Below are 15,402 nucleotides of genomic sequence, written 5' to 3'. Positions count from 1 at the left end.
CCTCACACCACCACACTGCCCTCCCCCTCCCCCCCACCCGCACTGCCCTCCCCTCCCCCACTCCTACCCCCCCCCCCCTCCCCCACCCGCACACTGCCCTCCCCTCCCCCACCCTCACCACCCTCTCCTCCCCCACCCTCACTGCCCTCCTCTCCCCCACCCACACTGCCCTCTCCTACTCCACCAGCACTGCCCTCCCCTCCCTCAACCCGCCTACTCCGCTCCTCCGTGCCTCCACTCACCCACCCTGCCCCCTCCTCGCTAACCAATCTTAGTTTTGAGTTGTAAATTGAAATGCCATGCAATAACATTGGATTTACCCTTTAAGGAATGTTTACATTTTGAACAATTCACATGTTTACTAAATGAATAGCTTCTGCACAAAATAGCTTCTTAGCTTGATTTATCTTGGAATTCCTTCCCAATATTAGTGCTTGAGCAGCAGCGGTGCCTAATCTAGGATATAAGGATCTAATGGGAACCTTTGAGCATGTTAGCTTACATTCCTTTTCTCTTGTGTATTTTAGTTTCTCGAGTAACTGAAATCATACAAACAAAACAAACATGCTTTGTTGTCTTTTTAATATGGAGGTGGATGGAACTTCAATAGGCTCCTAAAGACACATAGAGAAAAGTTTGTAAAAGTAGTAGTTTATATTTAAGTAAATTGTCACCTGGACATTGTGCATCAGTAATCCTACACTCTGGGAAAAGTGAACACTACCTTCTGAATCGGTAAGAATGAAATACTATGGTCCTGCCGTGCAGCAATGTTTGTTCTCCAATTGACCTACATCTTACTTTCACATGGCAGCAAAGCTGATTAATAGAAAGTAGAGTATCAGTGAAATGCATGGAGTTTAATACTTTTAACTTATTTTCTTTACTGCATTCCAGTCTGAAATACTTCCCATGCAATGTGTTGTTTTGATTAAAGTTTGCTCCCCTTTCCCTTCCCACCCCTGAAATAAATTCTCAACAAGTGGCTCAAAACATTTTGGAAGAAAATAAAGAAATTTCAGAATTGGAGATATTCTGGGCTTACTCCTTGGCATCTGAGCATTTTTTCAATAGGCATAGAGTTACCACACATCCATATCTATAAAAGGACACAGAGTGCTGGAGCAACTCAGCGGGTCATGCAGCATCTCTGGATGTCAGGCTCTCAGTCTGAAGAAGAGTTTCGACCCAAATACCTATCCATTTTCTCTAGAGATGCTGCCTGACCTGCTGAGTTACCCCAGCACTTTGTGTCTTTTTGTGTATTAACCAGCATCTGCAGTTTAGTTTTTTAGTTTAGAGATTGCGCGGTAAAAGGCCATCCAGAAGAAATCCACATGGTCACAGGGAGAACATACAAACTCCACACAGACAGCACCTAGGGTCGGGATTGAACCAGGGTGTGATGCAGTGGCTCTTCCAGCTGCGCCATTAGACTGCCCTATCGTATAATGCTCATTTGTGAATATTTGTAATTTTAAATGGAAAAGCAAGAAGAAAAGTGAAATTAAGCAACAGCTAATGTGGAGAAGGACATGGTCCACTATTGATGGTCCAAAGGATAGTGTAATACTCTGTCAGGTTGTGAATTTTTATTTTAATTTATTGCCTGTAATAATTCATTTGCATTTTAGGATATCGAAAATTGTGAAAATGAAGAATGCCATCTTACTGAGGACACTTGTTTTCCTCTTTTTTTTGTCTTTCTATAATATAAGCACAAATACAAACTGAGGAACAGCTTTAAATAATATTGAATATAGACACAAAATGCTGGAGTAACACAGTGGGACAGGCAACATCACTGGAGAGGAGGAATGGGTGATGTTTCGGGCCGAGACCCTTCTTCAGATGTTGCCTGTCCCGCTGAGTTACTCCAGCTTTTTTTGTCTATCTTCGGTTTAAACCAGCACCTGCAGTTCCTTCCAACACTTTAAGTAATATTGGATATCTGCAGTATCTTGACACAAGACCATTTTTTCTTTACATCTGGAATGAGTTGAACACCATCTCTTCCAACTGTCCAACAGTCATTAGCTGGGTTGTGGGGAGAACTTTGGTAGTTCTGTCACCTGCAATCTCTGCATATGCTGGGAATCATCTGCTGCTCTTATCAAATTTGCCACTTCCGGAACCATCTTTAATTTCTAGAATTTCTTGATTCTGGATAAGCAGTGATTTTAGTTTGACAAAACTTGCTATTTTGTAGGCTTTGTAATGATTACTGTAAGTGTGCATAGTAACATTTATATTTTACGCAATTAAAATACCACAAATAATGTAATGGAGCTGTGGCAAGTGTAATTAATACACGTACATGTCAAAAGAGTAATTTCATTGCAAACACAGACAGTGCTGAGAACTGAACTCTCTTTTTTCATTCTGGATCATCTTTAAAGCCTCTGTTGTATAGCTTTGCATAGAGGTTTCTGAGAAACCACATGCTGACCCAAAATGTCACGATGCCATTGGTGTTGCATGGTGATAAATGTTTTTTTTACATTGTATAAAGTTCCAAGAGTTGTTGAACAGTGCAGTTTTATGTTCCCTGTAAACGATTATGCGTACCTTGAGAAATTCTCTGCAGGGCCTGGTTAAGTAATGCATTTCCGCTAATCAAGCTAATCTGTTTCTTATTGTCTTTTATAGACTGATCTGTAAAATGTTAAAGATTACTTTTTTACCTTTCAGTGCGTCCACTCTTTTCTCTTCCATTCTGATGCTGTTTACTCCTTGGTTTAACTTTTTTTCTCTACATTATCACGCATCCTTTACTTCACAAAGAATCCAACATTTATTTTAAAACAAATCAATGCTTTTCTAGGGGAAACTAGAGTGTGGCACATGAGGAAAAGTCAAAACAAATATATATATTTACTATATATATATGTGGCAATTAAAGTAAATCTAATATCCATTTATAGGTCATACTATGAGAAGTTATTTTTCACCCAGGTTGCATTGGTTAAACAACTTTAAACTGCTCCCATCCCTGAATTATTATATCATTACTTGTAAAGTTGGAAATTACCAGTGGAATTCAAATTAATTTCATTTACGAATTTGCTGGCTGGCAAGAAAATGGGAATGGATCACTTTAATTGCCTTTTCCATATTCCATATTTGAAATATAATGGTGCCAATTTTTAGTAGACGTTTTTGGATATGGTTTTTGAATAATTGTACATTGCGTCACATTTAATTCACATGTATTGCGAAGTGCTATGAAAGACAATTGGTACAATGTCACACAACCTCTTTAAACATTAGTGAATTGGCAGCAGAATAAAGAGTGTAGCTCTACTGGTTATAAATGGATAATTCACATACAGAGCAAGTGCTTAGAAGTAATGTACAAAACTTACTTCCAAGCATATTTATCCATTTGTTCTACGTTTTCTATGGTTTCTTTCCAATGCGGTATGACTTAGCACTGGAAATGTTTAGAGAATGTCTGGAAGAGATATTAAGTCCCCTTGAAATAAAACAGTTTCATTGTGCATCCGAACTCTCAGTTGTGGAAATGGATCTAATTGCCCTTTGCTCGGTCCTTGAAAGCTCAGTCACTGGGCTGGTTTAGTGGAGTGAGTGATGGGCAAATTCAGCAGAAGAGCAGTCAAGATAAGGACCTGGCCTCGCTGTGTTTGGTTTAGAGTTCAGAGGAATTGTTCAAAAGTAAAGCACTTAAAATTTAAACCAAAAGCCAGACACGGTCAACAGTTATTCCCATGTATGTGTGGCTGCAATGTTTCAACTGTTTAATGCTGAAACGTGGGGACTATTAATTGTTTGGCAGATTAAGGATTTTGTGCCTGATGGGATGGGGGATGGGGTTAGATAGGTTGGTACATTCACCATAATCTTATCATTTGCCTTTGACTATAAATCATGTTGATGGAGGAAGCAATACTACCTCCATATTTTAGAGTTTAGTTGCTATATCCTTCCGGAGCCAGAGCAAGCACTGTTCATTGTGCTATCAATGAGTTTTAAATGATGATCTAAAGTAATGATACTTAGAGTTGCTATGAAATTATAGCAAATCTTCACATAAGACAAATGTAACGTTCGCCTGCATTTAGCCATCATGCAACATCTCTAAGAGAACACAACCTGCACATCGCGACCTCTGAAAATTATGGATCAATTCAGGAAAGCCAATACAAGCAGATGTTTTTTCCTCTAAATTTGACTGAACATTTGCTTAACTGACACTAGTTGAAAGGACAAGCACTTCTCAGATTTAAACTGCTAATCTTGCACCAAATGTCTTAAACAGTCTTTCATGTAATGCATGTGACACCCATAGGTTAGTTCATGGTTTCTGATGACTGGTTTAATAAAATGTTTCTTTAATTTAAACTATTAGAGTTTTTTAATCAATTTTGGGGGTTGGCAACCAAATCAGTGGTCTTGATTTTGTTACATCCATTCAATAAATATCCTTACTTTATACGTTCCTTTATGCTTGATATATGTTTTATACTTTTCTAATGCTAATTTCACACAAAAATAAGAAGCTAAAATATGCTCTTTGACACCAGTAAAGGAAGGGAGAACTTAATTATTGCAGCAATGCTAGTCTGGGAGTTTTTTTTCTTCTGCATGTTTGAAAAGCAGTCATTGCTGGCAGAGGCTAACATCTATGCTCCTTTGGGTGGACATACCCCACTGTGTTGTTGGGCAGTGGTTTTTAGATTTTGACCCCGGAAGGGTGAAAACGACGAAAAGTGCTCACAGAAGAAGAACTATTTATGCCACAGTATGGAGGGCAATTGTATGTGACAACAGGGATCAAATGTGCATTTTGTTTCCAACAACTAGTTGCAGTAAGATGATGAGTAAAGATCTGATCTTATTGCCAATTGAAAAATTCCCAAGTTTGAAACCATTTTTGTTGTGATGCTGCATGAGCATTCTTTTCAAATTAAGTACCAAAATAAATCTATGGGCAACACAACTGCATACATTTTCCATTTTTTACTGTGGTCATGTCTTCCTTGCTGAAGCAGTAAATGAAAGGCATGACCATTTTAGCAAAGTCTGTTCATATTTTCAAACAATGAAATTGAGTTAACAATATATATTTCCAAAAATAGCCCATGTGGTTTCTGCTACTTTCTACTTTAATATTTAATTCTACTTTCTACTTGACAAAAACTAGTCAACAGGATTAACAAATCTTTGAGTAGTAATTCAATTTTAACAAAGGGAACTTCTTTGTTATTCAATTTGACTCCTCTTCAGGAATGAAATATGAAATTAATAACTAAAAATGTTTATTTACAAGCAACATAAAATCCACAGTCAATTTGAATACTTTGTTAACAAAACAAGCTGAAATATTGTTACATGCAAGGCTTAATTTAACTTCAAATGTATATTTTTACTTTGACCATAGCATTTATCTGTATTGCAGTCATTTTGCTGTTTGCTCTTTTTTTCATTTTTGCATATAGTAGCTACATGAGATAAGAACGGACATAGATGTGGACTGATGTTTCTAAGTTGTAAAACATCTGTGATTCTCTGAGCTCTCAAACTGGTGATAAGGTTGTAGACATTTCTAAGATCTTGCAGCTAAAATACACAAGACGGGGAAGGCCATTTGGTCCATCTTCATTCCTCCATCCATAACAACCAAATATTCTTAGCAAGCCGTGTTTCTTCTTCATTCTGGAGTTGTTGCCTCAACCACTTTTCTGAGAAATCCGTTGATCACAATATTAAGAATCGCCTGTTATAATTTCTATAATTATCATGTACCTGCTCAGATAACTGTCCACATGCCTTGGTTCCAGGTTTAGTAATGTGATACTCCTGATTGACCTTTATTTACTAGTTGCATGGTAGATGAACATGACATAGGAAATAGGACATGAAATAGGAGATAACCGTGCAGCCCATAGAACTTACTCAGCCTTTCAACATGATATGGGTTGACTACACTTGCCTGCCTCACCCCCATAACCATCAATTCCTATATTGTCCAAAAATCTGTCTCGTTCTGGAACAAACAATGAGTTTGGTTTAAGGAATTTAAAGAATTCATAACCCTTTGAGAGAGGAAAAAATCCTCCTTATCTCATTCTTAAATGGTAATCCCTTACCCTGAGAGTTACACCTTCATTGGATTAATTGTGTCGAGCACCCCAAGATCTTTTGTGTTTCTATAAAATCACTTCTCATTATTCTGAATTCCAGACTTAATCTGCTTGATCTTACCTTTAAAATAATCTTTTCATTCCTGGAATCAATCCAATGAATATTTTCTGCATAGCCTGTAAGGCAAGTTTGTCTTTCCCAAAATTAAAAATGACACAAAGCTATAGCCTGTGCTCATGGTTTGGTTGTAGCAAAATCCTGTATGGTGTTGGTGAAATGTTCCTAATATGAGCTACGCTGGTTCTAGAGTCACTGATATCTTTATCCAAGTCCAATTGTCAGCTTCAAATTGGGCAGTTGGTGAACTTGTGCAGACACTGTGCTTGGAGTATGCTCTGGACATTTTTATAGTTTAACAGTTATGTTTGTGAGAAGGAATGATCATAGAGTTGTTGTCTTAGAACCATGGAGGCACATAGCATGGAATCAGACCCTTTGATAGTTCACGCCAACTATTAAACATCTAACTCATCGCACACTAATCCCATTTTTTAAATTCTCCCAATGTTCCTGTCAGCTCTCCCTGGAATACTTACACATTTGGGGTGATTTATAGCAGTCAGTTAAACTACTAACCTGCATGTCTTTGGATGTCGAAGGAAACCCACACAGTCACAAGGTGAATGTGCAAACCACACAGATAGCACTGGAGGTCAGGATTGAACCTGGCCCACCGGAGGTGTGAGGTAGTTGATGGAATTAGCTGTGAGAAACTGCAGCTTTGCTATTAGATTCTACACTATTCAGAACAAAAGAAATCAAAAGGTATATTGAAAATCAGATTAATGACCAAGAATGCTCCGTATCTTGTGAAATCAAAATCCCAGAGTAAGCTTTATTTTCTATTGTACTTATATAATGATGAGAACACATAATTATGAGTGCCTTTATAAATCTTCTCTTAATCCTGTATCCCTGAGACATATCAAGTTGTTTCAGAGAACATTTCAAAGCACTGTGTACCACAGTGAGCGTGTGTGAGATGTATTTGTCACTGCATTGTGCAAGGTCTGCAGATGGTATGTTTGTTTCTTTATGTGGCTGCAATCTCATGTTACTTAGGTGATTTTATTTATATGATATTCCTTTCATCATCATGGTTTCTTTTCTACCCTTTCCAGTGGGTGCCATGATGTTGATATAATTACCCTGTGTATAATAATTGTTTGGTTTTTTTTAAAAACTATTCTCAAAACAACAAATTGGTCCAACAGTGTAAAATCTTTTTGGTAATATGAGAAGAATGTAAAATTAGATTCTGGTATTAAAGTAAGGATCGTTGATCGTTGTTATGTAGCACCCAACAAAAGAGCAATTTATGATGTACATTAAAGGTATCCTCATAGACACAAAAAGCTGGAGTAACTCAGCAGGACAGGCAGGATCTCTGGTGACGATACCAGACTGAAGAAGGGTCTCGGCCCGAAACGTCGCCCATTCCCTCACTCCAGAGATGCTGCCTGTTCCGCTGAGTTACTCCAGCTTTTTGTGTCTATTTTCGGTTTAGACCAGCATCTGCAGTTCCTTCCTACACAAAGGTATCCTCATTTTGTGCTGAGGCATTCCTTTCACCAGGATGTGAAATCTGATTTCTAAAAAACAAACAAACATACAAGTTGTGATTTTTTTTTTGTCTAGGAAGTATCAGAGGGGAGCAAGAGTGCGTTTGAAGCTTGTTGATCTTGAACTGACCTCGCGCTTTCTTGGGGCCAAGACCGACACGACTCTGCTGGAGGCTGAAGCTGCTCTCCTTGGGTTGCTGGACACCAAAGATTCAAAGCAAAGAGAATGAATTTACAGATCGCGACTTGATGTGGTTTTGCTTCTATTAATAATGTATATTTCTTGCTTTATTATTTAAAAAGAAAAATAAACACATTACAAGGTACAGTTTATGTGTGTTTGTCCATTTTCAAAGGGTTATACGCTTTTGATTGATACAGCTGCGGCACATCCAAGCTGAAGAAACACATGACAAAAATAATTTTCTCTTGATTGCTCAAGCAATGTGAACATAAGAAGTTTTTGATTTTTTTAAAATTTGAAATTCTAAATTTTCTTCCCAAATTCACAGGCATCCACATGAGGGGTGGTGGGGGATGGTTGCCGGGGGGGGGGGGGGGGGGGGTGCTTGGATTTAATATTTAATAAAAGACATAATGAGGAAAAGGGGAGAACTCAAATCTGGTTTCAGCTTCCTGCTTTTATTAAATAATGAACTACATCATAAAAGTTGCGGTAGAGAAAGGTGTTTTGGAAATCGGTGTGGGATTCAATGTAATTCAGATACAAACTGAGATTTTGGAGTTTTTACTATCTTACACTTTTCATTCCATTAATTGTTACGAGGGTTTAAAATTCCACTCCAAAAATAAATCAAACTACATAATCAATTTAAAAAGCATGTGGATAAATATATTGAAAATAAACATGGGAAGGGGGAGAAATGATACCAAGAATAGACATGAGGTCCGAAGAAGGGTTTCGGCCCGAAACGTTGCCTATTTCCTTCCCTCCCTAGATGCTGCTGCACCCGCTGAGTTTCTCCAGCATTTTTATGTACCCAAGAATAGACATAATGACTGACCGCCTTTGGGTTCTGTAACATGTTTTAATTTAACAATATTGTATTTTTGACTTATTAAAGTTGAGTTTCAGGTTCTGAAGTTGAAGTATATTGCTGGCCTTTGCATGGTAAACAAAGGCGTTTTAATTATTTTGTGTCTTCATTGGGGTTTTTTCATGTCTTTGGCCAACAGCACAAAACAGCAACATTCAAATTAATGATTAAATTTTGATTAGTGAAATAAATGCTGATAGTGGAAACATCATTATATTTCAAACCATATCTCATAAGTATAAGGGCCTCAACACAGCTGTTGTGTATTTGAATAACACCCCCATACAAAAATAGTGGATTTGTCCTGACTGTCATGGAGAAAACCATATAGTTTAGAAACGAGGAACTGCAGATGCTGGTTTACCAAGGAAAGAAACAAAAATTACCGGCTCAGCGCGCGCGTGCACACACACACGCGTGCACACACACTTGCACGCACACTCGCACTCACACTCACACTCACACACACACCCCCCCCTTGGGAACTTCACACTGCAAAGCCAAGGTGATACGGACAGACACGATGAACAGGAAAGGTGGCGCTGTAATTAAGATGGCTAAAGCACAGTGTACGGTAAGTCATTTAAAAGAGGGGGGAGAAGGAGTGGAGACAAATTTTAAGAAGCCAGAGATACACAGCTGTGAAGCACGGTGGACATTAGCATTACTGGTCGGTTATCCTTGGTTCTACTTTTTTTTTCCCAATAGGCCAATGAAATTCACCAGTCAGCACCAGCTACAACCTACAAGAACCTACGAGAACCTTCGACCTGGCAACCCACTAGGACCTCCTGGCGACCCACCTACGGCACGAGAATTCTCGCTACTCTCTATGGCGCCTTCATTCTGCACGCCGCTAATTTTTTAACATGTTGAAAAATTTGCGGTGACCATAATGAGGCTGCGACTAGTTCCTAGAATTCGGGAACTCCTCACGACCATAAAGACGACTCCCCGGCAACCACCCGCGAACGTGGCGACCGCATAGTCTCCTGTAGTCGCCTAAAAAGTCACCTAAGTGGGACAGGCCCATAAGCATCAACAGCTTTTTAGATAGTGGCAACATGATGGGCAATTTTGGCTCAAAATAAAGACAAAATAAAGATACTGAAGAAATTTGGCGAACTCTAACTCTCATCTAAATTAAGAAAGCCTTAAAACTTTTTGAGTAAGCTAAAGAAAACTGTATAAAAAGAGTTAAATTAAATAAAGAGCTAACTAAGCAAGGGAATATTGCCTTAATTCTAAGTACATTGAGAAAATTTCTTATTTGTCACTGGCATCATTCAAGATGTTTTAAAATAGTTTTCACATGGTTATTACTATTGATTTATGGTGAGCATCTTTGCATTCCATAATCATTTGAGCAATAATATTGGAATAATAAGGAATCACATTTGGATTTGGTATGTATTTGTCCATGGTGGGGCCACAAGATTTATTCCTATCGATCATTCTATATGGACATTTTCATAAAATTGCCTTGCTTCTTGCCCTGTGCACTATGCTGGTTTCTAATATTTGACTTTAATTTTTCCATCAGCTAAATGTTTCTAGTGCCCTCCATAATGTTTGGGACAAAGACCCATCATTTATTTATTTATTTATTTATTTATTTATTTGCCTCTGTACTCCACAACTTGAGATTTGTAATAGAAAAAAAAATCACATGTGGTTAAAGTGCACATTATCAGGTTTTAAAAAAGGCCATTTTGATACATTTTGGTTTCACCATGTAGAAATTACAGCAATGTTTATACATAGTCCCCCCCCCCCATTTCAGGGAACCATAATGTTTGGAACACAGCAATGTCATGTAAATGAAAGTAGTCATGTTTAGTATTTTGTTGCATATCCTTTGCATGCAATGACTGCTTGAAGTCTGCGATTCATGGACATCACCAGTTGCTAGGTGTCTTCTCTGGTGATGGTCTGCCAGGCCTGCATTGCAGCCATCTTTAGCTTATTCTTGTTTTGGGGGTTAGTCCCCTTCACTTTTCTCTTCAGCATATAAAAGGCATGCTCAATTGGGTTCAGATTGGGTGATTGACTCATAAAAGTATTAAACACTCATAACTTTTTAATTTTTCATCGATGGGAAAAATCCTCGGGGCCTGCTCAGCGGAGGAGGACTATGAGTAAGATGGCCAAAAATCATAGCAATATATGGTAGTGTTTTTTCTAAAATCAATATACAGCGCAGACAGGAAGTGGTCAAGATGATTATATAAATGGTGATGGTGATAAACAGCAGTGAAAGTTTCCAAAGATCATGGAAAGACTGGAGGAAAGACTAGGTGCTGAGAACCTTCTTATTCCTGCATTAAGGAGGCAATTAAACACACCTGAGCAATTGCAAACACTTGTGAAGCCATGTGTCCCATAGATTATGGTGCTCTGAAATGGGGGGACTGTGTATAAACACAGCTGTAATTTCTACATGGTGAAACCATAATAAATGACCACTGGGTGGCTCCGCGATGGCAGCCTTGCCAACAGTATGTCGGTGGATGTTTATGTTAAAATGTATTTTGTAAAATGTAAATGTATGTCTGTCCTTTCGTCTTTTTTGGGGTATTTTTAGTGTGTTTTAAAAGTTTGTGTTAATGGCCTCTGGTTTGTTTTATGTGGGAGGTGGGGGAGGGGGTCAGGGGAAACTTTTTTTCAATCTCTTACCTTGTCAGTGATGCGATTGTTTTCCAGATCGTATCTCCGGTCGCTCTGCGGCCTAACGTTGTGGAATGGAGGCCTTGCTCGGTACTGACTTTGAGCCCCACTTGGGGGACGTGGACTTACCATTGCAGCCGATTCCTTGCCTGGGATCGACGCTGCAACCACGGACTGCGGACTTTAACATCAAGGGTTCGCAGTCTCGGGTGAGACCGAGTTGGGAGCTCCAAAACCGCACGACGTTCGACTAGCCCTGACCTGGGGTCCGATTGCTCGGCCCAGGGAACTGACATCCCCCCCGATGCAGGAGCTTGATCGCCCCAATGCGGAGGACCCACCGCCGGCTATGGGAGTCAAGATCATCCCATCAACGGAAGACTCGAGGCCCTCGACCGCGGGAGAACAAAGAAGGGAAGAGATTGAACTTTTTTTCACCTTCCTTCACAGTAAGGAATGTGGAGGAGTCACTGTGGTGGATGTTTATGTTAAAATGTATTTTGTGTGTTCTGTTGCTTTTTATTAGTATGACTGTATGGCAAATCAAATTCATCATATGTTGCAAAACATACTTAGCTAATCAAGTAAGTCTGAGTATGTATAAAAATATCCTTTAATAAAATCTGACAATGTGCACTTTAACTACATATGATTTTTTTCTATTACAAATCTCAAATTGTGGTGTACAGAGGCAAATAAATAAATTATGGGTCTTTGTCCCAAACACTATGGAGGGCACTGCACATTAAGTAAAATTCATATTGTATCTAATGCTGGAGAAAATAGTAGGGAGAAGAAATAAAATAAGCTGTTTGAGAGAAGCAACTGTTTGGAATATTTGTGCCTCACCCTTTGGTCTTCGGACTAGAGCATCTATGCACACGCTAGATCACAGGGGAGCAGAGGTTTCATTTACCGATTCAGCGACTTTGAAAAAAAGTCCCTGTTCCCAATTAGTGTTGCAAGTTGTACAGATCAATGGTGGGTTAAACTGAGCTGCCCACTCAAGCTGTGGGCGTGCCGTTTCATAAAAGGAAGAGGTTCTGCTCTTTCATAGTGCTGAGTTCTTTCAGTTCAGCTACAGTGGGTTTGATTCTTGTGTGAAAAACAACTGCCACAATACTTAAATCCTAACCTCCTCACCCCTGACGGCATGGGAAAGTGCACTCCTCAGCTGTTAGTTATATAAAGGCTGTTGCAGTCATGAGAAATGTTGATTAAAAAAAATGAAGTTTAACTTCTCTCCTTTATGTCAGCTGGTCTAGCGAGCAGTATAATTGGAAAAATGCTTCTCTGGGTGTGTTTGCTATAATTAAGTGCAAAATCATTGCGGCTAAATAATGTGCTTTTTGCCATGTGTATATTCATTTCGTTCTATCCAACCCCATACATTTTTTTTGTTTATTGTTTATCATGGAATATAAATGTGTTTAAGATTGATCTTTTTAAAAAATGCTTGTTTGCAAACCTTTGAAAATTCTTGGAGGGATGTCCTGACAAATAATACTGTAGTTCTTTACTGATGTGATTGCTAAATTTACTTTATTTTAAATAGCTTAGATGAAAGTAGCAAAGATACCAAAGGTCTTGTTAAAAGATGCTTGTATTCATTTTATTGTTATAATGATGTACATCTTCAGAGAATATAACATGCTAACCCCACAGGATGGTGGGAATTTTGAAATTCAGGCATTTAAGCCAAGGGCAGATCCATGAACTTTAAAAGGAATTTAAAAAAAGACTCGGAAGTGATACATGATGCTAAAATTTTATTTCAAATGCCTGCATTTTGTAAGAGGGAGAAAAACTGAGCAAGTACACATCAGACAGAGCAAATAGAAAATGGGCAGTTCAGTAAATCATGATTTTGGTGAAAAACAAAATTAATTATTTTCAATGGACTGATTGCAATTTATATTTATATTTTGGTGGAGGCTCGACGTGTTGTCAAAGCGGAAGCTCAGATATTCTAGTGTTATACCCAACAGCTGGTTTTAGAAAGAGACCATCAAAGAGGTCAGAGAACACAATTTTAACTAGGCCGCTTGGCAAGAGGTGCTGCGTGATATTCATGTGCAAAAGTCGTTACTTATATTACACATTTAAATTATTAGCAAAGAACAGATTCAAAACGTTCAGCTGCATTCACAGAAGGGCAACCAATGAGTTTCAGAACTCATCTTTACAAGGAGTGAACACGTGAGAACAAATAATTATTCTTCCTGGCGGTTTTAAACACAGTACGTGGGTTTACCCAAAAGAGCTTGGAGACTATTCCATATAGTGCCCTCCATAATGTCTGGGACAAAGTCCCATCATTTATTTATTTGCCTATGTACTCCACAATTTGAGATTTGTAATAGAAAACATCACATGTGGTTAAAGTTCACATTGTCAGATCTTATTAAATGCCATTTTTATACATTTTGGTTTCGCCATGTAGACATTACAGCTGTGTTTATCTATAGTCCCCTCATTTCAGGGCACAATAATGTTTGGGACACATGGCTTTACTGGCGTCAGTAATTGCTTAGGTGTGTTTAATTGCCTCCTTAATGCAGGTATAAGAGAGTTCTCAGCACCTAGTCTTTCCTCCAGTCTTTCCATCACCTTTGGAAACTTTTTTTGCTGTTTATCAACATGAGGACCAAAGTTGTGGTATTGAAAGTCAAAGAAGCCATTATGAGACTGAGAAATAAGAATAAAATTGGTAGAGACATTAGCCAAACCTTAGGCCAAGGGTCGGCAACCTTTTCTGCCAAGGGGCCAGGACGTATGTCTGTGAGCGGATGGCGGGCCACATCTATCACGTGTTCACATAGATCCCACCCCTTCCAGGATGCCACCAGGAGCACCGAGCTCAAATATCCTACTCACTTGTCCTCGGTCTAATGACAACCCCGATCCTGACAGTGAAGCCCAGACACAGAAGGTGCGTGGCCGTGCTGGTGGCTTTGCGCAGGATGCGGTACAGCTAGAACACCTTCCAGGTACCAGAGGTAGAAAAAAATGCGGGAGAAACTCACTCCAGCATTTTTTTTTACCTTTTTTTTCCAGCATCTGCAGTTATTTCGTAAACATTCCAGGTACTGGAGATGATGAAAGTCTGCGGGCCGGATGATTGAGGAAACAAAAATATGCCTGCAGGCCAGATGATTTCAGGTTACGGGCCGGATTCGGCCCGGGGAGGCGTAGGTTGCCGACCACTGCCTTAGGCTTACCAAATTCAACTGTTTGGAACATCAATAAGAAGAAAGAGAGCACTGGTGAGCTTATAATCGCTAAGGGACTGACAGGCCAAGGAAGGCCAAAGACAGCTGATGACAGAAGAATTCTCTCTATAATGATTAAAAATCCCCAAACACCTGTCCGTCAGATCAGAAACATTCTTCAGGTGTGGATTTGTCAATGACCACTGTCCGCAGAAGACTTCATGAACAGAAATACAGAGACTACACTGCAAGATGCAAACCACTGGTTAGCCGTAAAAATATGAGGGCCATGTTACAGTTGACCAAGAAGTACATAAAAGAGCAACCACAGTTCTGGAAAAAGGTCTTGTGGACAAATGAGACGAAGATTAACATATCAGAGTGATGGCAAGAGCAAAGTATGGCGGAGAAAAGGAACTGCCCAAGATCCAAAGCATACCACCTCATCTGGTGGTGGGGGTGTTATGGCCTGGGCATGTATGGCTGCTGAAGGTACTGGCTCACTTATCTTCATTGATTATGCAACTGCTGATGGTAGTAGCATAATGAATTCTGAAGTGTATAGACACATCCTATCTGCTCAAGTTCAAACAAATGCCTCAAAACTCATTGGCCGGCGGTTCATTCTACAGCAAGACAATGATCCCAAACATACTGCTAAAGCAACAAAGGAGTTTTTCAAAGCTAAAAAAAATGGTCAATTCTTGAGTGGCCAAGTCAATCACCCGATCTAAACCC

General features: G+C 39.2%; 1 protein-coding gene across 1 annotated transcript in view; it reads left to right on the top strand.

The window, feature by feature from the left end:
- The window catches only part of tpd52 (tumor protein D52), a 165,356-nt gene extending 157,303 nt beyond the window's left edge, over positions 1 to 8,053 (top strand). The window contains exon 10 of the mRNA XM_055634550.1: positions 7,804 to 8,053. Within this exon, the coding sequence (XP_055490525.1) occupies positions 7,804 to 7,957 (154 nt within the window). The 3' untranslated portion in view covers positions 7,958 to 8,053. The remainder of the gene's footprint in view (positions 1 to 7,803) is intronic.
- Positions 8,054 to 15,402: the final 7,349 nt, after the last annotated feature.

The sequence above is a fragment of the Leucoraja erinacea genome, chromosome 4 (genome assembly GCF_028641065.1).
Source record: "Leucoraja erinacea ecotype New England chromosome 4, Leri_hhj_1, whole genome shotgun sequence".
NCBI classification, from domain to species: domain Eukaryota; kingdom Metazoa; phylum Chordata; class Chondrichthyes; order Rajiformes; family Rajidae; genus Leucoraja; species Leucoraja erinaceus.
The sequence above is the reverse complement of the archived record's forward strand: the minus strand, read 5'-3'. Positions and strand labels throughout refer to the sequence as shown.